This window comes from Typopeltis vanoorti, chromosome 15 (assembly GCF_054136105.1).
Source record: "Typopeltis vanoorti isolate ZY-2024b chromosome 15, IOZ_Tvanoo_1.0, whole genome shotgun sequence".
Lineage (NCBI taxonomy): Eukaryota > Metazoa > Arthropoda > Arachnida > Uropygi > Thelyphonidae > Typopeltis > Typopeltis vanoorti.
Genome location: NC_143563.1, coordinates 120,267,995 through 120,290,455, shown reverse-complemented (window position 1 = coordinate 120,290,455; position 22,461 = coordinate 120,267,995). Strand labels below are relative to the sequence as shown.

Genomic DNA, 22,461 nt, shown 5'->3' with positions numbered 1-22,461 from the left:
CATTGTCGGCAAGGGGGGACATCAAAATCTTTGAGGCGTTGAAGTGGAGTAAGATCCGAAAAATGTTGGGAAATACTGCTCTAGAGCCATGTGATGTGTGACAGGTTGCTCTGTCCTGTTGGAATACTTGTGCACGAAATGGAATGTTTTTTTTTTTTTTTTTTTTTTTTTTTTTGCATGGCATACAAATCCTAATATCACCTTGAATGCAGATTCAGGATCACGGTTACACCACCCTCTTCACTGAAATTATTACTATTCTTCTTATTATTATTATTCAGGCCTCCATGGAGTCAAAAGACTCATCGTTGGAGGTCCTTCCTAAGAACATAAAGTCTGTCAAGACTCATCGAGGGGAGGTTCCCCCTAAGAAACACAAAGTCTATCATACCACTCTTTAAACTCATTGACCGTTCTCGCTCCCACCACTCCATCAGGCAATGCATTCCACGGTTCAACCACCCTCCATGCAAAGAAACCACTCCTTACCCTTTTGCTCACAGTTTCCTTTCGTAACTTCCAGGGATGGCCTCTTGTCATCACTCCTTCTCGCTGTTCAACCAAGCTAAAGAACTCGACAGTGTCAATCAACAGTTTAAAAGTCTCAATCATATCACCTCTCCTTCTATCCACCAAACTCTGCAGTCCACATTCCCTCAGCCAATCCTCATAACTAACATTGTACAGCCCTGAAACCATCTTTGTTATATGCCTCTGTACCCTTCCGACAGTTAATTTATACCCTTCAAATCCTGGGGACCAAATCTGGGAACAATAGTCCAAGTGTGGTCTGATCAGAGACTTATACAACGGAATGATAACCCTCTTATCTCTGCAGGTCAGTGTCCTTCTCATAATTGCAGCAATCCTCTGTGTTACCTTTACCACCTTTGCAATATGTCCTCTAAACTTCAGGTTTCTATCAATCATCAACCCCAGATCTCTTGTCTCCCTACTTCCTCCAGTATAACTCCTCCCATAGAGTATGCAGCATCCTATCGATGTTTCCCAAACCTCAATACCTTACATTTTGCTGCATTAAACTGAAACCCCCATTCATTTGCCCATCTATCTAGCTTATTTAAATCCTCTTGCAGGGCTACCACATCTGCACTATTACTAATAATCCTTCCCAGCTTTGCATCATCTGCAAACAACTGAATATCCCCTTCCAATCCACTGGCAAATCATTGATATAAAGGTTAAACAATATAGGTCCAAGTACTGAGCCATGTGGGACTCCACTTGTAACCTTCTGCCTCCTTGAAACTGCTCCACCATACACAACTCTCTGATACCTATCAGACAGCCAATCCTGAATCCAGTTGACCAATCTGACATCCAGACCCATGTGCTGCAACTTAAATATCAGCTTATCATGTGGCACCCTGTCAAATGCCTTTGCTAAGTCTAAGAAAATTGCAGTATATGCCTTTCCCTCATCTAATGTTCTTGTAACTTTATTATAAAAGGCTAGCATATTGTTAAAACAAGTTGGACCCGATTATATCATGACTGGAAACCACACCCCATGCAGTGACCTTCTCGCTGTGAAGAGGTCCTGGCAGTGCCTCTGACAAAGTTGTTTAATCTAAGCCTCAGCTCTTGCAAAGTTCCAAGGGAGTGGAAAGAGGTTAAGATAGTTCCATTACAAAAGGTGGCTCCAAGACAGAAGTCGCAAATTAGATCATTCAGTATCTCTGGAGTTGTGGTTAAAGTATTGGAAAAGTTGGTTAAAAGTAAAATTCAGGAATGGGTAGATAGGAATGTGATATTCTATAGGGGAGCAGCATGGTTTTGTAAAAGGCCATAGTAATTCATTCACATATTCACACATTCATTCACAATAAAGTGACAATTGAAATGGATAAAGGAAATGGCTGTGCTATGACACTGCTGGACATTACAAAGGCATTTGACAGAATACCATATGGAAAATTATTACATAAGTCAGAGCAAATGGGAATGGATATGAGGTTAGTGGAGTTTATCAGCTCCTCCATAGATGGAGGAGCTGATAAACAGACATCATAGTGTATGTGTGGTGGAGTGGAATTGAGGCAATTGTGAGGGTGACTAGTGGAGTCTCTTGGCTCTGTGCAAGAATCACTACTCTATAATTTTGCACATCAGTTATATAGCAGATGATTAGAGTGGGATATTCAGTTTGCTGATAATACAAAACTATGTGTGGTGGAGTGGAATCGTGGCAATTGTGAGGGTGACTAGTGGAGTCTCTTGGCTCTGTGCAAGAATCACTACTCTGTAATTTTGTACATCAGTTATATAGCGGATGATTAGAGTGGGATATTCAGTTTGCTGATAATACAAAACTAGGGAGGGCAATAGTTGATAAAGGTGATATAGATATCTTGCAGGATGACTTAAATAAATTGCGGTGTGTGCAAAGGGAGAATGTTGTAAATTACAACCTAATGCACTTTGGAATGGAAGGGTTACATATTTGTATCATATTGATGGTATGAGATTACAGGAAATTGACAAGGCTGGAGATCTGGGGGTGATGGTTGAGAGATTTGAAATTCAGAGGATATATTGCAAAGATGAGAAAATAACTCAGAGGTTTACTTGGATGCTAAGAGCACATTAACAAGTAAAGATAGGGAGATTGTTATCCCTCTTTATAAGGCTATGATTTGGCCACATGTTGACTACTGCACACAGATTAGGTTATCTGCATTTTTTGGGATCAGAAGGTGGATTCAGAGACAAGTCACCAAGCTTGTGAGTGGACTGTATTCCCTATGAGGATATATTGAAGGTGTGTGGGCTGCAGAGTTTAGCTGACAGGCAAAGGAGAAGGGATATGATTGAAACTTGTAAGTAAAGGGACTCTATAATATTGACACAAAATAAATATTTGAATACATGTGGAATAGGGAGAAAAGCAAGAGATCACACGTGGAAGTGGTCTAAGAGTGTGGTTAGCAATGCTGTGCAGACTAGGTTCTTTACTTCGAAAGTGGTGAATGAATGGAATGGATTGCCAAAGGTTGTTGTGAGCACCTCAACAGTGAATAATTCTAAGGATTTCTATGATAGTATTATGTTAGTGGATAGTATAGTTGTCCCACAGAAACTCTTTTTTACTCTGCGGAGTACCTGTGTAAATAATAGTAATAGTTTCATATTCCTATCCACCCACTGCTGGATTTTATCTTAAACCAACTTTCCAATACTTTAACCACCACTCCTCAGATATTAATTGGTTTGTAATTTGCTACTTCTGTCTTGGAGTCACCTTTATATAATAGAACTATCTTACTCTCTTTTCACTCTTTGGAGCCTTACTAGAGCTAAGGCTTAAACAACTTTGTCATAGGCATTGCCATTTCTCTTGTTCGTTCTTGTAATGTACAGGCCAACATACATCCATTCATACTGCTGTATTCATGTTGATATTTTTTGATATGCTGATAGGATGCAATTCACCGGGCACGCTTTTTCATATCAGTAACTTCATATATTCCACCTGAATGATACACCTTTGCACAGCAACCACTCAGCAACTCAACTGTTTGTTTTGCATCTGTAACTTCCTCCCATCAGCATTGATTGAAGTCATCCTTCCTTAGTTGGTCTTCCTCTTACTTGCTACACAACAAATAAAATAAAAAAAAAATTTGGATTTTCTTTGGCCTGCTTAAGTGAATTTCTCTCATTATCTGATTTAGCCTTTCTTACCATAGCAGTCACCCTTCGTGTTTGCACTTTATAATTATCATAATTACATCCTCCATGGAGTTAGCAGACTCATTGTGGGAAATTTATTCAACTGACAACGTATTTATCATATAGAATCTTAAAATTTTTAGCACTCCTTGAATTAACAACACATTCTGGTAATGCATTCCATTCACTGACAATTCTCCATGTAAAAAATCTGTACCTCACACCTCCTCCTCACCACACTTTTACACAACTTCCAGGAATGATCTCTGGTTCTTTCCCTCTCACCATCTACTTATTTTATGATCCCTTCTGGATTAATCTGATAAAATCCTCTCACTAACTTAAATGTCTCTATCATATCATGGCTCTTCCTCCTATTCACCAAACTCTGCAATCCACATTTCTTCAACCTCTCCATAACCAGCATTCCAAAGTCCTGACATTGTCTTAGTCACTCGTCACTGGACCCTCTCCAATGTCTTCACATCACATTGAAAACCAGGTGACCAGATCTGAGCACAATAGTCCAAGTGTGGTCTGACTAGTGCCTTATACAGTGGCACAACCACTTCCTTATCCTTACATGTTAGAGTACTTCTTATCATAGCAAAACTATGATGTGCCTTGGCAACACTAGCAATATGCCCTCTAAACTTCAGTCTGATGTCAACCATCACTCCCAAATCTCTAATCTCATCCACTTCCTGCAGTATGCCACCATCGATATAGTACACAGCCTTATATTTCTGCACTCCAAAATGCAACACATTGCACCTATTGATATTAAAACTATAACCCCACTTTTTTGTCCAAATAAAAAGTCTATTCAAATCTTCTGAAGGGAATTAACATCAGCAGTTCTTCCTGTAATCTTTCTTCCTAACTTTGCATCATCAGCAAATAACTGAAGATTCCCAGTCAGTCCACGTGATATATTGTTTACAAACAAGTTAAACAGCAGGGGCTCAAGAACAGAACCCTGGGGCTTGCCACTGGTTACTCTCCTTTTTGAATACTCAACTGCTGGTATCAGTCAGAGAGAGAGAGAGAGAATCTCTGATCCATCTAACCAATATATTATCTATTCCCATCCTCTGCAGCTCATACACCAACTTATCCTGTGGTAATCTATCAAATGCTTTTACAAAGTCTAAGAATATTATTGTATATGATTCTTCCTTATCTAACAAACTTGTCATCTTATCATAAAATGCAAGTAAATTAGTAAAACAGGAACTATCCTTTACAAATTCATGCTGACTATCATAAAGAATGCTATGTCCATCAACCCAATCCTGTATTCTATTCTATTCTGGCCTATAGTTGGAGATTTCTGTCTTGGAATATGCTTTTTTATTTTTTTGTCGTGCTTTGTACTGCTGATGAGTATGCTGATCACCTTTTTGTTTATATACCCTCCCTGATTTTTCCCCCCCAGCTACCACATTATATCCCTGCTCATCCACTTGAACCCTACTTGGTTTATCATCTTGACTGTGGGTATGTACTCTGATACTGCTTGTCTCAAACGATCCCTGAGCACTTTCAATACACTACTAACATTCTCCCCTTGTTGCTGTTGCTTCTTAAGCCATATAAAATGATATAGTTATACAGATAGAATGTATACTTTTGTGGTGGATAGAGGGAACATGACAGGAAGAAAGATATTGCTTATAATAGCTGAAGCATTTCAATTAACAAAAATAGAAGTTAAGGAGGATTTTAGACTTGGAGGAGATGGTCATTTTGAGGCTGTCTGGTGTGAAATTGTTGGTTTCTTCTGTGGACTGGGAGGGGGGGGGTCCACAGAAAGATGTGAATGCCATTCATTGGCAGATTATCACAATGAGTGGAGAATGAGCAATGATAATGGGAATTTTAACTATGGGGACATGGATTAGAAGGAGGATAGGGCACATGCAAGATGGAAATGGAATTTATACAATTACTAAGGGATAATTACTTGAAACTCTTTGATGTCTATCAGAGAGCCAATCACTAATCAAATCCACTAACCTGATATCCAAATCCATATCATGCAACTTAAAAATCAACTTATCGTGTGGCACCCTATCATGCTTTGGAAAAATCCAAGAAAATGACACTGTTTGCCTTAATCTGCTGCTCTTGTTACTCTGTTGTAAAAGGTAACCAGATTATTAAAACAAAAGTGCCTTCAACAAATCCATGCTGGCCTGCATAAATACTATTACCCTCATCTGTCCAATTCTGTATATGACTTCTTACTAATTTTTCCAAAATCTTAACAAATACAGAAGAAATACAGACAGGCTTTTATAGTTTGATATTTCCATTCTACCCCTACCCTTATGCAGTGATACTATCTTACACTCCTTCCACTCCCTATGAACCTGCCCCATTACAAGACTTTTATAAGCAGCCAAATAACAATAGTTAGTTCCCTTAAAAGCAAAATGTAAGGTCTTGAGGTTTGGGACACATTGATGGAATGCTGCATACTCTATGAGAGGAGTTAAACTGGAGGAAGTAAGGAAGACAAGAGATCTGGGGTTGATGATTGATAGAGAACTGAAATTTAGGGGACATATTGCAAAGGTAGTGAAGGTAACACAGAGGATTGCTGCAATAATAAGAAGGACACTGACCTGCAGAGATAAAATGGTTATCATTCTGTTGTATAAGACTCTGCAGGTATGAAGCTGGCATGAATGATGGGGATGGGACAGACAGACAGACAGGCAGTAGAGAGTATTGTGGGGGTTACTATTTTGCATATAATTCTGTCAATGCATCATTAGTAAATTGTCCCCCTCCCTCCCTGTGTCCCTAGTACAGGGTCTTGAGGCATTCTACTACTCATAAAGTGACTAGTAGAATGCCTCAAGATTTCACTTCCACTCTCAGGATTCCATGATATTATATGATCATAGAATTTCCACTCATCCATATAACACTCTAAGATATCTGTATTAATATTCAGATATCATATAAATTAAAAATAAAAAAATGAATTAAATGAAAGTTAAGATATTAATAATACAGTATCATTTTATAAAGTTGTTAATTTAATGTTTCTTTCTTTCTTTCTTTCTTTCTTTCTGTATGTTGCAGATAAGATGTTTTTAGATATTATTTTTGTTTTTTGGCTACTGTATATAAACAAACATTGGTATTATGAGAGAAACCAAAGTGACTACTGTAATTTACTTTGCAAGAATGAATAATCATACTTTTTTTATATAAAGTTGTTACTAAAATGTTTCTTTCTTTCTGTATGTCATAGTTGCATTTTCAGATATTATATATTCTTTGGCTACTGCTGTAATTCTCATTGCAGAAATGATTAATCAAACTTACTTACCTCAGTGTTAAATCCTGTGAAATGGAGAATGTTATAATTCTACTTGTTTCATTACAAAATTATAATTTAATAACTTCCCTGCACTATGAAAAGAATACTGTTGTCGTTTTCAAGCACAACACTGAAAACAGCAATGGTAGCACATAGTGGTGTAGACGAGTGGTTCCCAACCTTTTTCCACTTGTGTACCCTTTTAAACCCATTCACTGATTATTTTTCGTGTACCCCTGAACGGCCTGGCATGTACCACCTATTGGGAACCGATGGTGTAGACCAGGTGTGGCCAACTTCATTCTATACGAGGGCCAATATATGATGAGTGGTAGCGTCACGGGCCGCACGCTTTTAGACAGAACTTAAATAAAAATAAACTCTGCATTTTTTCAAGGCAATAGTTATATGTATTGAATTACTATATTTGTTAAATCATTTTACCACTGGAAGATACTTGATAAAATACTTGAAACTGAGTATCTGAAACAGATCACTGTTACCAGAGCAGAGCAAGTGACTTTCAATGATGCGTTACTCTGAAGCGCATAGAAACCTACCACTCCCACTACTACAACTCGCACAGAGAAGCAGTAGATTTTATAAATTGAGTAATCTTTTTAAAGCACTTTTGATTCCGTGTTGAGAACATAAATTGTTTCTGTCATCAGAAATAATGAATATAACTAGTATATCAATCAGAAAATCTGCGGTAAAAATTAATAGCTAAATTGATAATACATATAATTTAATATAGTTTTTATCCTGCCGTGGGCTGCACAATATCACATTATAGGCCGCCTGCTGTTGGCCACCTGTGGTGTGGACCAGTGGTGTTCAACCTTTTTTACTACGCAAGCTACTTTTCTATAAAAAGTTATTCGCCGATCTACACTCTTATATAGATCACATTCCCCCAACCTGATACCTGATTACGCACAAATAAACAACTAAAAAAAATACACAACTAAAAACTTTATTTGTGTATTTAAAAATTTATTTATCACTTTTAATTATTTTAATACAACAAAACAAAAACAAATATATTGGAATAAAATATTTATTTTTCTATTTTGGAAAACCAAAGCTAGAAAAAACAACAGATTGATTACACACTCACAAATTACAGGAAATACTGGTCGATTAAAAAAAAAAAAGTTAATGTGAAATTTGGCATTGTTTGGACCTCGCAATATTTTCATAATCAAGTTGATATGAAAAAGTGGTCAATCGCAGACAGTCATTCAAATGATCATTTGTAATTTGGCTTCTTAATTGATTTTTTATGATGGTCATATTTGAAAAATGTGTGAATAGGGGAGTGAGAGGCAGGTTTTTTTTGTGCAGAGTTGTGAGTGATTGGAATGCCTTGCCTGAGAGTGTGGTGTCTGCAAGGAGTTTGAATGTGTTTAAGACGCGGTATGATGAGATGTGTGTGAGATAAAAGGACCTCCTAGATGAGTCTTTGACTCCATGAGGTCTTGTTTAATAATAATAATAATAATAATAAAAGCTGATTCTGACAAGTGTGTCGATCTGAAACACGACAGAATTTTTCGTGCAATATCAGTTAATATTGGGAATATTTCATGTGCATACTTCCAAATATTGATTTTAAATGTAAACTATTCTGGATGTTTATTATCTCGAGTTCTACTTGGTTTACATCAAACAGCCCACTAATTTTATTTGAAATTTCTGTGATGTTCAAGTTTTCTTGAAATGGATTATTGATAAAAGATACAATCATTTCAGTTTTATTAAAATCTTTAAATCTTGAATTAATTTTTTTTCTCAACTAATTCTATTTCATGAATAAATTCTTTTAAATCATAGTGAAGCATTTCTTGATTTGGTTCAAAAAATTTTAATAAATATGGGAGATGTCTAAATTTGTGGTCATTTATATTTTTCTTTAATACAAGTAAGTATTGTTGGAAAGTCTTTATTGAACTTAACATGTCGATTAAATTTTTATCTCTACCTTGTAACTCTAAATTTAAATTGCTTAATTTCGTACAGAAATCTACTAAAAATGATAAGTGTAACAACCCTCTTTTATCACTCAATTGTGGATAAATATCTCCTTTTTCATCAAGAAAAATTTTTATATCGTTAATTAATACAATATATCTTTCTAAAAATTGATTTCTGCTGAGCCAACGAACATTATTGTACAACAGAAGTTCCCTGTCATCATCTGCCTGTAATTTAAGTAACCACCGTTGCTGGGCTTTTCCTCAAACAGAATTTACAATTTTAAAGATAATATCCAAAACATCTTTTGTGTTTAATCTTTTACTACACAGTACTTGTTGGTGAATAATACAGTGGGTACGTTAAAAATCTGGATATTTGTCTTCATTTTTACATAATGAAATGAAGCCTGATTTATTACCTATCATTACAGGAGCAACATCAGTAGTAATAGACACAAGTTTAAAAAGCGGAGGTTTGTGTTGTTTCACAAATTCATCAAATGCCGAAAAAATGTCTTCTCCCCTAGTCCTTCCCAATAATGGTATAATTTTCAAAAGTTCTTCTTTACTTGAATAATCTCGAAATACCATTAACTGAGTAATATCAGTGAAGTCGTTTGATTCATCAAATTGTAATGAAAACACAACACACTGGTGAATGTCTGACATTAATATTGCCTGGAAACTTTTCTCCGGCAATTGGAACTCTTCCTTTCGGCGATGTGAAACCTTGTCCGTGGCTTAGAAGTAGTCTCTCTTTAGCGATGTCTCGAACCGAAAAGCTCCTTTCTGGAAGCAGGAAACTCCTCTCTCAAGCAACGTGAATTCGGGCAGTCTCTCTGACGGTAACTCTGCACCAGGCGGCCTCCTCTCTGACAGCAATTCTGGAACCAGGACCCCTTCTGCTTGCTTCAGTCCCTTTTGATTAGGCCTCCTCTGAGACCTCGCATGAAGTTTGGTAACCCCCAAAGAATCGGTATGAGTCTTTCATCTTAAGTTCCAAGTTCGGCATGCCTTTTGTTCTCCTCTGCTTTCTTTTGATTGTAAGTTGCCGGCCATCGGAAAGTTTGAACTCTTTCTGACTAACTTCGGAGATGTTTACACTTAGAGCCTACAAACCTTTCTCATACATACAAGTTTCAATAACAATCTTTCTAATGCTGCCATTTTTAACATTATAACATATTCTTATTAAAGCAGTGTATATATACAGTTAGCTTTGAAAGAGTTATTTACAAAAACGTCTAATACAAACTATACCGAGACAAACAAAGTTTATTTTTTTACAATATTTACATGGGACTTAATCTAATTAAAAAATCGATGTAATGTGCTTTGGAATATTTAATATTTAAGTTACAATCAAGTTTTTACACTTTGCTTATAATCGTATTCACTCGTCTCACTGTTTGACTTCCACTGATCCATATTAATTCATTTACCCGGACTTATAAGAAAATTACTGATTTGACAATTTTAACGAAAAATAAATAAACAATACACTTAAAGCGAATTAAAAATAATACAAAATAATGGTAAATAAAATATTATGTTTTCTGTTTTAATTAAATTTGTAAGTATGGAGGAATACACAAGAGTTCGACCAAAAATCACTCTGCGATCTACAGGTTGAACACCCGTTAAATATTTATAAACTTAAATATTTTGTTTCAAATGACCAATTTCTGTTGTTAGTGTATTTATATTGTGAGAAAAGCACAAAATGAATTGTAATTTTTATTTTAAATACTTGTGTATTGTTAATGCAATATATATATAATATACATGCAGGCAAATCAGCCATGAGAACATACACAATTTATAGACAAAAAATACTGTTGTTGGTGGTTGTAGTTGGCAATAGATGGTGTTGATGAAGTTGTTGTGTGTAGTTAAAGAATTAAATACTGGAGTAGAGGATCCTTCCACGATGATTCCTTGGGCTCCTTTGAGGTGTCCCATCATAACAGAAAGAATATGATGTGTATACAGGCAGTGCTTATTTATAATATATTTAAGTTAAAAAGTGTACTTATTTCACTATTGTGAGTTTTTACCACTTTTGAGAAAAGTGCTATGAAGATAACACATAATAGCAGTGACTTGTCTCACTTTATTTACTAAACAGAAACTGAAAATATTATGTGCACGAGTAAAAAGAATACAGTAACTTGTAAACAGCTGAGAGTTATACAATGCATGATATGGAAGAATTTTTAGAACAAGTTAGAAAAAAATTCCATTCATACTTAGTCTTTCATAAACAAAGAAAGATGTTTTAAAAGTTATTAGCTGTTGCATTACAAATGTAACTGGAATAATAGTTGCGTAAGAAATTAAAGTAACTCTGCAACTTGATACATGAAGGTTCTCATATAGAAGGAGAAATATTTTACAGATATTAATTGTTCCATTTGAACAGTAAAAATTTAACGGCAGTTTCAGAAAATAGGTACATCAAGTAGAATTTTAAGTATATGGATTATTTTCTTTGGATATCCTTGGTATAGGAAGAGATTAACCATGTGAACCTTCAAGGAGAAAAAGGGAATGTTTTATGTAATTTTTCTGTGAGGCATTTTTTGGAACATTGTGGAAGTGTTGTTTCATGGAAGTTGTATAAGAGTGTGGTTATGAAGTGTATGCAGACTAGATGTTTTTTCTTGGAGAGTGGTGAATGGGTTGAATAGATTGGCATAAGTAATAGTGAGTGCCCTGATATTGAGTGATTTTAAGGAGAGATATGATAGATATCATGTATATAGATTAGTGTGGGCCTCCCCTGATGAGTTGTTGAAAGTTTTTCACTTGGTTATATTATAAATTAAAGATACCAAGAAATTATATACTCGGTTTAATCCATTATCCAAGTGTAAGCAAACAAAGAGTTGGAAGTTATTTTCAACTTGGTTAGACTATAAATTATATATTTAGTTTAATCCTTTATCCAAGTGTAAGCAAACAAAGTTTGCACCTGGAGTATCTTCAGGACTGGGGATTCATGGCAAAGGTGGACTGAGTTCTCATCACTTTCCTTAGTATCCTATAATGCAAAGCACATCTCCTTACGAACATGTATAATGCTATGCATTATGGGAGGGTCACTACCCAGACTGGTTTTGATCTTCATTGAGGTCTCTTCAGTGGGAGCTTCAGTTTCGACCTCAGTAAAGGTCGATAGTAGTGACCCTTCCCATAATGCATAGTATTATACATGTCTGCAAGGAGATGTGCTTTGCATCATGGGATACTAAGGAAAGTGATGAGAACTCAGTCCACCTTTGCCACGAGTTGCCTCAGTCCTGAAGACACTTCAGGAGCAAACTTTGTTTGCTTACACTTGGATAAAGGATTAAACTAAATATATACTATGTAAGCAAACAAAGTTTGCGCCTGAAGTATCTTTCAGGACTGGGGCAACTCGTAGGTGGTATGAGTTCACATCACTGGCCATAGTATCCCATAATGCAAAGCACATCTCCTTGCAGACATGTATAATGCTATGCATTATGGGAAGAGTCACTACCCAGACTGGTTTCGACCTTTATTGAGGTGTTCTTGGTATCTTTAATTTATAATATAACCAAGTGAAAAAATTTCACCAACTATCTATCTCTAATCCATAGTTTTTTAATAATAAGGTGTGACACCTTTTGGTAACTCATATAGGAAAATATGACTTCTGCATTACTTCAACCTTGATATCCAACCTCTGGGTCTGGCTCTCACTGATGAGACCTCAGTAGAGGTCAAAACCAATCTGGGTAGTGACCCTTCCCATAATGCATAGCATTATACATGTCTGCAAGGAGATGTGCTTTGCATTATGGGATACTAAGGCTAGTGATGTGAACTCATACCACCTTTGCCACTAGTTGCACCAATCCTGAAAGATACTTCAGGTACAAACTTTGTTTGCTTACAATTGGATAATCGATTAAACCAAGTATATAATTTCTTGGTATCTTTAATTTCCCATGATGAGTCTTCTAACTCCATGGAGATACCCATATAATAATAATAATGCATAGTCTGTAGCCCCCTTTATTTATTTTTTTTTATTTATTGTTTTTTTTTTTTTTTTTAATTTTTTTCTGTCTGGAGAAAGTTTTCAATTACATGACACTCATATAATAATAATAATAATAATGCATAGTCTGCAGCTGCTTTATTTTATTTTATTTTATTTTTCTCTACAGAAGTTGTCAATTTATATTAAGGGGTTGTTGTTATAGGATCAGTGCTGGAGAGGTTTTACAGAAAATAGTGGGAGAACCAGAAGTCATCCCTGGAAACTGTATAAAGAGGGTGTGAGTAGGGGGGGGGGAGCAGGTTTTTTCATGCAGAGTTGTGAATGATTGGAATGCCTTGCCTGAGAGTGTGGTGTCTGCAGAGAATTTGAGTGTGTTTAAAGCATAGTGTGATGAGCTGTGTGTATGATAAAAGGACTTCCTAGATGAGTCTTTGACTCCATGGGGTCTTGCGTAATAATAATAATAATAATATGCTATTTATGGTTGAGTGTATAGGCATGTGCATCCTTTTCCATCAGCAGACTTTGGCATTTCTTGGGATACTAAGAAGTGGTGTAATGGTTCATTCTTTTTGAAAATGGGATAGCATCATGTCATACTTAAAGCATGCACATGCACTATTTACATATCACCCATCTTCTGCTTTATTACATCACCTTTCTTACCTTGATTTCATTGATCACTAATGTTTATTAGGAAGGGTGTATATTTGGCAGAATATGAAGACAAGAGGAATGTTGAAAATTTAATTGCCTTTGTAAAATCCCCTCTGTTATCTAAAGATGAACTATGAAGATAGTTAAATTTATCTGTATTGAGGTATGTATTAAAATATTTTAAGAAAAATTGTGAAATTTACCTAATTATCCAATTAGGTTTGCCTAATTTACTTAATTATCCATATGTATATAGCTTTTTATAATATTCTTAATTTAGAAGTCTGTGAAATAGTGATAAATTATAACTTTTAGGTTTTACAGTAAAGAATGGTAATGCTGCTCTTTAGTGTTCCTATTCAAATGCTAACCTTTAAAATAAAAAAAAAATAAAAAAAAATGGGTAAGTTAAAAAGCAATTCATATTGCCATTATTCATGTTGCAGGTTATCATTATTTAGTAAAATCCTAAACATTTCAAATATAGTGTTTTCAGAGTTTTACCTTTATAGAAAATGTTGTTTGTGAAAAAGCACTATTGTGAAAGCAAAGAATATTTTTATAAAACTTATATGAATATATATGTGGTATGATAGACTTTGTGTTTCCTAGGAAAGACCTCCCATGATGAGCCTTTTGACTCCATGGAGGCCTGAATAATGATAATAATATAAAACAAATAGGTTTTTTTCACCCTTTAATAAGTTGGCTGCCAACTACAAGATAACTCATTGTTGGCAGTCTATATTACGACACCAACTACAAGTTATGTTCTATTGTATTTTTTGTATTGAATGTTGTGGAGTACATAATAATTTGTTGAATACTGGGTGAAAGTGAATATTAGTGTACAGAATAATTATAGTTAAGTCAAGCTATATAATTTTTGCTAGAGATTAAATGACAGAAATAACGCAAAAAATTTGTCAAATAAATTCAAAATTTGGAGCTTGCATTTTTAACACAAAGAAATTATGAACACAAAGTTCATAATTTCTAGATCTAAGCTATCAACCTGGTATATGCAAAATTGTACTGAATGCTATCACTTCACTGTATGAAAAAACTTGTCTATGAGGAGGAAGTATTAGAGCTGTTACACAAACTGAATAACAAGTTGGCAGTAAGAACTGAGTTGGCTATTCCTTTGGCAAGGCTATATAAATTGAGTCTCAGAACACAGAAGATTCCACAGGAAGGGAAAGAATGTATGGTAATCCCATTACACAAGAGTGGTGCAAAGACCAATGTGTCCAACTCTCAACTAAACAGTATCTCAGGAGTGGTGGTAAAGAATTTGGAAAAGTTGGTTAGGGCTCGCATTCAGAAATGGGTGACAGAGAATCTCTACTTTGCACTGAACCACATGGGTTTACTAATGTGCTCAAATTCTATAATAATATTATCATTGACTTAGACAAAGGAAATAGATACACCATGATACTTTTAGGATTTTGCTAAGGCCTTTGACAAAATACAGCATGGAAGATTTTTGCAAAAATTTGAGAATATGCGATTGGATTATAAACTGTTGGCATGGATAAGAGGATGACTGACTGGCAGATATCTAAAAGTTGTATGGGGGGGGTAAATCTTCAAGATTCAAATTAACCAGTGGTGTTCCTCCAAGATCAGTCCTTGGTCCATTGTTATTCAATCTGTACATTAATGACATTAGGAAGGATATGACTTGCAGCTATTTGCTAATGATGAAGAATTAAGTAGGATAATCAGGAATGCTGCTGATATGTGATATGTAGTACTTGCAGAATGATAGAATGATTTGAATAGGCTGAAATTGTGGGCATTTGAAAATGGGTATCAGTTCAGTGTTAATAAATGTAAGGTCATGATGTATGAAGTGTATCCTCATACACCTCCTACTGTCTCATAATTAAGTCTTACGCTCCAATTTCCTCTACACTTGAGCTTTTCATGGTTTCACACTGATGATGAAGCTCCCCCCTTATGAATTGTTCACTGAATACCTCAACCATGTCCTCTGCAAAAGTAACCAATGTACCATCTTCATTCATTAACGTCATTTTATAGTTGGCCAAGTAGTTAGCGTACCCACTCTCCAACCAACAGGTCGTGGGTTCGAATCCTGCTGCAAAAGGAAGACTAGTGTACTGCTATTACCTTTGATATTACGCAACTTGATCTTTGCTCCCCTTTCAGCTTTAAAACCATAAATCATCATTGTCATTTTGCCATAATCATTTTACCTTGTACTTGCCACATATTTCAAAGACTCTCTAGGATTTTTATTAGCCAGATTTTCTAATTTCTGCTCATACTGCACTTTTGCTGTCCTAATCAAATGAATCACCTTGCTGGCCTGCATTTTATATTTCTCATACAATTATTGGTTGTTACTAATATTCATATATAGATCAAATAAAGGTTCCTCATATCACGGACAGGAATCGAACCCAGGTCTTTCCAACCAAAGGGCTTCATCTATACTGACTGAGCTATGGAGGCTAATATATACGTGCAATATTTAATCTCAGTCACTGTGACATCATGAAGGAATACAATATGAAGACTTGTAACACACACACACAAAGGCACACAAAACTAAGTGAAACATGTGGACAAAAGACGTGTCCGAATTACGTGGGATGCTCTGTGTATACACCTGTTGGTGCCTAGGATGCAAACTGTGATCTGTAGGTATTAGTGTTTCCCATATTTTCTGAAGTTTATTGGAACCATATATTAGGGTGATTTCTGAGAGCATCTCTGGATTCTAAAAACAGTCTTTCTCTTTTCAGTATCCTGTGATAGAGAATTATCTTTTTCTAATTGATTCTATGAGCCTTATCCAAAGTATGGTTTGCAGGCAAGGGCTGATTGATCTTAGTCATGAATGCAGATGAATTTTTTTATGTTCTTCCATGCAGATGTGGACCTATCTTCCTATCTGTCCATAGTGGGCTAACTTGCAGTAACAAGGCTCTATATATATATACAGGGTGGTTCAAAATTCCACATACAAACTTTGAGGGGAGGTAGAGAACATCAAAATCAACCATATTCACATAGGAAAGAATGATCGGAAACGCCACCTGAAAGTGATAGGTGCGTTGTTCGTCAGCAGTCCAGGTGAGCAATTGGGGTTTCCTCATTCAACCTTTCAACGTCGTTTTATGAACACTGAGATGGCAGACATGCACCTCGTTTACCATATTATGTATCCAACTACTATTGAACTGTTCAGTTAAGCCTAATAAAGTTTTTTACACTACTTATTGCCTTGTGTTATTTCTGTATCTTTGTGTCCCTGTTAGTACCTTCTGGTGGCGTTTCTGGTCATGCTTTCCTATGTGAATATGGTTCATTTTGATGTTCTCTACCTCCCCTCAAAATTTGTATGTGGTATTTTGAACCACCCTGTATATATATTCCAAGACCTGAGAGAGAGGAGGGATTTGGTCTTTAGTGGAGCAAATAAATGGAAACACTAATACCTCAAGATCCTAGTTTCCATCCTATGCTACCAATAGGTGCCCACACCAGGTTAGAACTGTAGTCTTTTGTTCACATGTTTCATTTAGTTTAGTGTTGCCTGTGTATGTGTTACAAGTCTCATATTGTACTCCCAATGATGTCCCAGTGATTGATTGTAATGAAATATTAGAAGAATTAAATATTATTTTTAATACTTTCTCAGTACTGTTTTACTCCATTAAGCTTTAACATGAGAGGGAAAATGAGAGACATATTCAGAATGACATCGCTATGAGTCTAAAAAGGAAAGCTTTTGACCAGTGCTTACTTCCTGTCCTAACATACACGGAAGAATAACAGAACTTCCTAAAAAAAAAAGCTGATAACAACACAACATCGCATGGAAAGAAGTATGCTAAAAATAACATTCAATGTGTACTTGACTCCCTGGAGTTTTCAGATAATAATAGTGTCTTATGAAAAACAAATTGTACTTATGAATACTCAGCTTACAAATTCATTTCAAGGAACACGTGTTCATATGTTGTGGTTTGCCTGTATTCCGTAGAATTCTCAAAATCTTGGTCATTCTTCGCTGGATCCTCTTTACCACTTTTCATTACTATGATATCCAGGTGATCAGATCTGTGCAAGATACTCGACATTTGGTCTTAAAAGGGGAAATAATAACCCCTATATCCCTACTTGTCAATGTGTATTTTTCAGCAGCCACAATTCAGTGTGATGTTTTGGCACTTTTTCAGTGTTTCCTCTAAATTTCAATTCCCTGTCTGCAATAACCCCCCAAATTCCTAGCCTCACCAATTTCCTGCAGTTCACTTCCATCAATTTAAATTCACTATTGCTTTGCACCATCTTCCAACAACTGAATATCTTTCCTTAAATCACTTGCTATATTTCTAAAATATAAAGAACATTAAATGAAAAATCTTGGTCAGAGAATCTGCTAATTCCCAGCATATTCTTGTAATACTATAACTGATGATTACCATCTAATCTCATGGCTGTATTTGCTTTATGTTTCTGCAGTATCATAAATGCTTCCCATATACTGCTGTTCGTCCATCACTTAATGTCATATCTGGCACTGGAATATATCTGCCTAGATGATACCTGCTTGCACTATGTGACTATGGCAAATGACACTAAAGTCATTAGCCATAGTCACTCTGCCTTTTATCTGGAAGAACATGAAAAAAAATTTGCTTCATCACCTAGCTGCATCTCATAATTAGCTTTGGCCTCCCTTTCCATACAGGTCCCACTTGTTGCCTGTATCTTGTATTGTTCATGAGCTTACTGATCATCTTCATATCTATATTCCCTCCACGATTTTTTCTAAAATTCTTTCTTAATGATGCTATTCATCCATCTAACTCCTACTACCTGATTTATCCTCCTGATTCTGGATATACAATCTGATACTGCTTTTTTTTTTCAAACACCCTACAACTCCTGTGCACTGCTGATGTCTCCGCCTTCCAAATTCTTTTCGTTTGACACTGCACTAAGCTGACTTCTCCATTGGTCATAATCGCCTGCTTTATAACTCCACATATACGTCTTAAGAGAAAATTCTGCATACCTATCAATCTCAACATGATCACTTTTCCCAAGTGGAGGCAGTGTGGCTTCATTAGTTACTGCTAAGTCCTCTGATGCTCCGAAACCGCATGTCCGATTTAATGTTGTCTCAGGTAATTATCTCTAAGCACTTGTATAATTCCATTTCCTTCCTCCCTGTGACTATTCCTCATGCTTACAACTTTCATGCATTGGATTACCATTAAAAATAAAAATGATTCATGATTATAAACATATTGTTTACTATGCTCTGTATTGCTTTTACTGCACTTTCTAGAAGCTCTCATTTAGTGGCCTGCATTGAAGCTACAAGAAGGTGATGGAGATAATGCCAGACTAACCTAGGAAATATGTTCTAGTTAGGACCCTGTATATGATGAACTGCAATGCTAAAAGTATAACAAGCTCAGGAAAATACTGTGTTTCATTTCATGGTGGTTACTCATTTGTCAGCATATCAACATGTGAAACTTTCGAAAGATGCTTAAATAATGTGGTTTCTGAATATGTCCCTATGATTCTAAGAATAAATATGGTGTGAGAGAAATGACATGCACCCTTATTAAAGCAAGAAATCCATAAGCAAATGTTGCAGAAGGATTATTGCAAGAATTAGAGTGAGTGAATTTATCAAATATACAAAACACAGTTTGAGAATTGTGCAAGTAACAAAGAGTATGAAAAGAAATGAGTTACTTAGGATCAAGGCATATCCATGTTGAGCCTCCATAGTCCAGTCGTTATAGACTAAGCCCTTTGGTTAGAAAGACCTGGGTTTGATTCCTGTGAGGAATCTTTCTCTGGTCTCTTTCAACGAAAGGGAGTTAGCTGATCTCATACAGAGGTAGAGGATTTTTTCACCTGGAAACTCTGGTTTTTTGTTCCCCAGAACAGGCAAACCGGCCCTGTGAATGCAACTCATCTACAGACATAGAACACACTGGGAGGCATAGGGCTAACCACCTTATCCTCGAGTACGGCTGCATTTGCAAGGTCCAAGAATAACTTCGACACCATAAAGGTAGAAGAGGAGGATTAAGTAAGTAAGGTTCAAGACAACCCAAAAGAATTCGAATGTTATGCTATAAGTATAAGAAAGAATGATTGTGGTAGAATGACTGAATGCCGATGGTACCATATCCTTTTGTTAGAAGTATATGCAGTTAATCAAATAATTAGTGCCCACTTTTCTATGGTCTGTCAACCTTGTTTATGCAACATAGCAAACACTGCCACCACTGCAGTGAACGATTAGAAAGAGGAGCATGAGATTCAATGTCAATAGCATAAACCTTCATAAGAATTCAGCAATAGGGATGGATAAGATATCCATATATCTGCTAAAGGAATGTTCAGCCGAATTGGCCAGATCCTTGACCTATTTGTATACAAGATGTGGCTATTAAATAAAAGACAAAGTGCACTGTGAATCATGTACTCGTAGCAGCGTGATGCGCTTGTGCCGTGAATGACCTTGAAGGTTCTAGACGGAGTTGACATAAGCATTGTTCGCTGTCGCTCCTTAGTTAGTCTGTAGGCAATTATAAAAGAAACACGTGTGAAGTCGCTTTGCCGGAATAATGCCTAACATTAAACTCGAGCAGCGCATTAATTTAAAGTACATATTTAACCATTATGGTTGAATGGGTACCAGAGGGTCAGACAGTTAACCAACATTATTACCTTAAGGTTTTGGCCAAGCTGAGAGAATGAGTGAAGAAAAAGAGACCTGATCTGTGGAAGAACAACGCTTAGATTCTCCATTAGGACAACTCTCCAGCCCATAATGCACTGTCTGTAAAGCAGCATCTGGCTGATAAGAAGATCCCAGTGTTGGACCATCCACTTTACTCGCCAGACTTAGTTCCATGTGACTTTTATCTTTTTCCAAAGTTGAAATTCGCATTGAAAGGCACCCATTTTCAGTCAGTGGATGAGGTAAAGAAGAAAACAGCAGCGCTTCTGAAGCAGATAACACCTGAAGACTTGCAGCACTGCTTCCAACAATGGAAAATTCGTACGCATGGTGTATAGATAGATAGAGGAGGGGATAACAATTAAGTTGTACAATTGTAATAATAAACCACATTTTTGCAACCAATCTTGTTATTTAATAGCCACACCTCATAAGAGTCTCAGCTCTGGAAAGAACAGGTAATGATCCCACTGCACAAGGTGGTGCAAAGACTTATTTGTCTAATTGTTGACTTCTCGGTATCTCTGGAGTGGTTGTGATTTTCCAGAAGTTGATAAAAATTCAAATACAGAAATGGGTTGACCAATAAGCTCTGCTTTGCATGGAATAGTGTGGGTTTACTAAAGAGAGAGGTTGTATCTAAGCAACTTGTCTTATTTTGTAATAATGCTATGGCGTAGTTGAATAAAGATTATGAATAAACTATAATACTGTTTAACTTTGCTATGGCATTTGATAGCATGCCACATGAAAGGCTGTGGCGTAAACGGAAAAATATAAACTAAGTGACTGGCTGACAGACAGGTAGCAGAAAGTGGTATATGCAGGAGGGGATGAATCTGCAAGATTTAAGGAGATCAGTGGGGTATACTACTGACATGAGATGCTCAATTGTTTAGTAATGATGCAAAAATAAGTAGAGCAATCAAGAATGCTAATGATATACAGCACTTACAGAATAATGCTGAAAGTGGGCAAATGCTAATAATCTATCAATTCATCTGCAGTAGGTGTAAAGTTATGTACTTTGGCATGATTAGATATCCAAAACTTCTCTGAGAGTGGGGGGGGGGTACATTTTACCTTGGTCTGGGAGCCATAAAAACGGAATGACTAATAGAGAAATTAAGGGACCCAAAAGAAACTTTGTACCCTGATAAAATTCCTCTCAGGGGCCCTGATCTAAAAGCATAATTGCACCAATAATATAGCGGTGCGATTGTACTTGGAAAAACTGATGAGGGTGGAAAACTTGCAGTTATAGTGAATAGGAATTTGAAATTCAAAGGTGGCAGAGCAAAAATTACAAATTCCACTGAGAGGATAATTGCGATGTTGAAATGAAATTGACATGTAAGGATAAGAAAGCCATTTTGCCTCTTTGGAACCATTTCATGTGAAGCACCTGTTAATGTTAGAGGTAGGGTCCTCCTTAATGATGGTACTCGCCCTTTTAATTCTTATTCTTTGTCTATGCCTTCCCTACTTTTCACACTACTTCTCGTGAGTCTTTCTTAATATTCTGTATTCTAGACCACCATCACTGTGATCTAGCATCTTACTACTGTGTGTGCCTTGCGGGACAGCCTGTGAACATCCGAAAAGGGAAATCCTTAAGTCTTTGCACTAGTTTGGGATGGTCATGGATGAAACCTGCCACGATCAATTGGCTAGTGAACTTGCCTGCAAGGGTCAAGTGTGTTGTAATAAGTCTCCTTCCCCATGGTCTGAGGACAGGGCCAAGTCATTGCTAGGATGCTCATTTAGCGTCTGGAGTAACGCTGTGGCATTCCATTCCCAAGCGCCTTCATTGCATGCTAGTGAATGAGTGTCCATTTGTGACTGCGTGATGGGTGGGGAGCCCTGGTACTGAATTCAACTCCTGAGAAAGAACACCTCATCATATTGTTTATCAGGTACCATCAACAAACCCCAACCAAGTATAGAAACCATAGAACCAACAGAACACACCACTTTCTAATCTTACACTCAACAGGCGAACATC

General features: G+C 36.4%; 1 protein-coding gene across 5 annotated transcripts in view; it reads left to right on the top strand.

The window, feature by feature from the left end:
• Positions 1–22,461, top strand: part of LOC150099108 (protein disulfide-isomerase A5) — a 953,872-nt gene that overhangs the window by 915,146 nt on the left and 16,265 nt on the right. For 4 of the 5 annotated variants that reach the window (XM_090404751.1, XM_090404750.1, XM_090404753.1 and 1 more), the window contains exon 22: positions 13,740–13,862. In XM_090404751.1, coding sequence (XP_090260877.1) covers positions 13,740–13,836 — 97 coding nt within the window. In that variant the 3' untranslated portion in view covers positions 13,837–13,862. The remainder of the gene's footprint in view (positions 1–13,739; positions 13,863–22,461) is intronic. The other variant, XR_016549469.1, reaches the window with a different exon arrangement.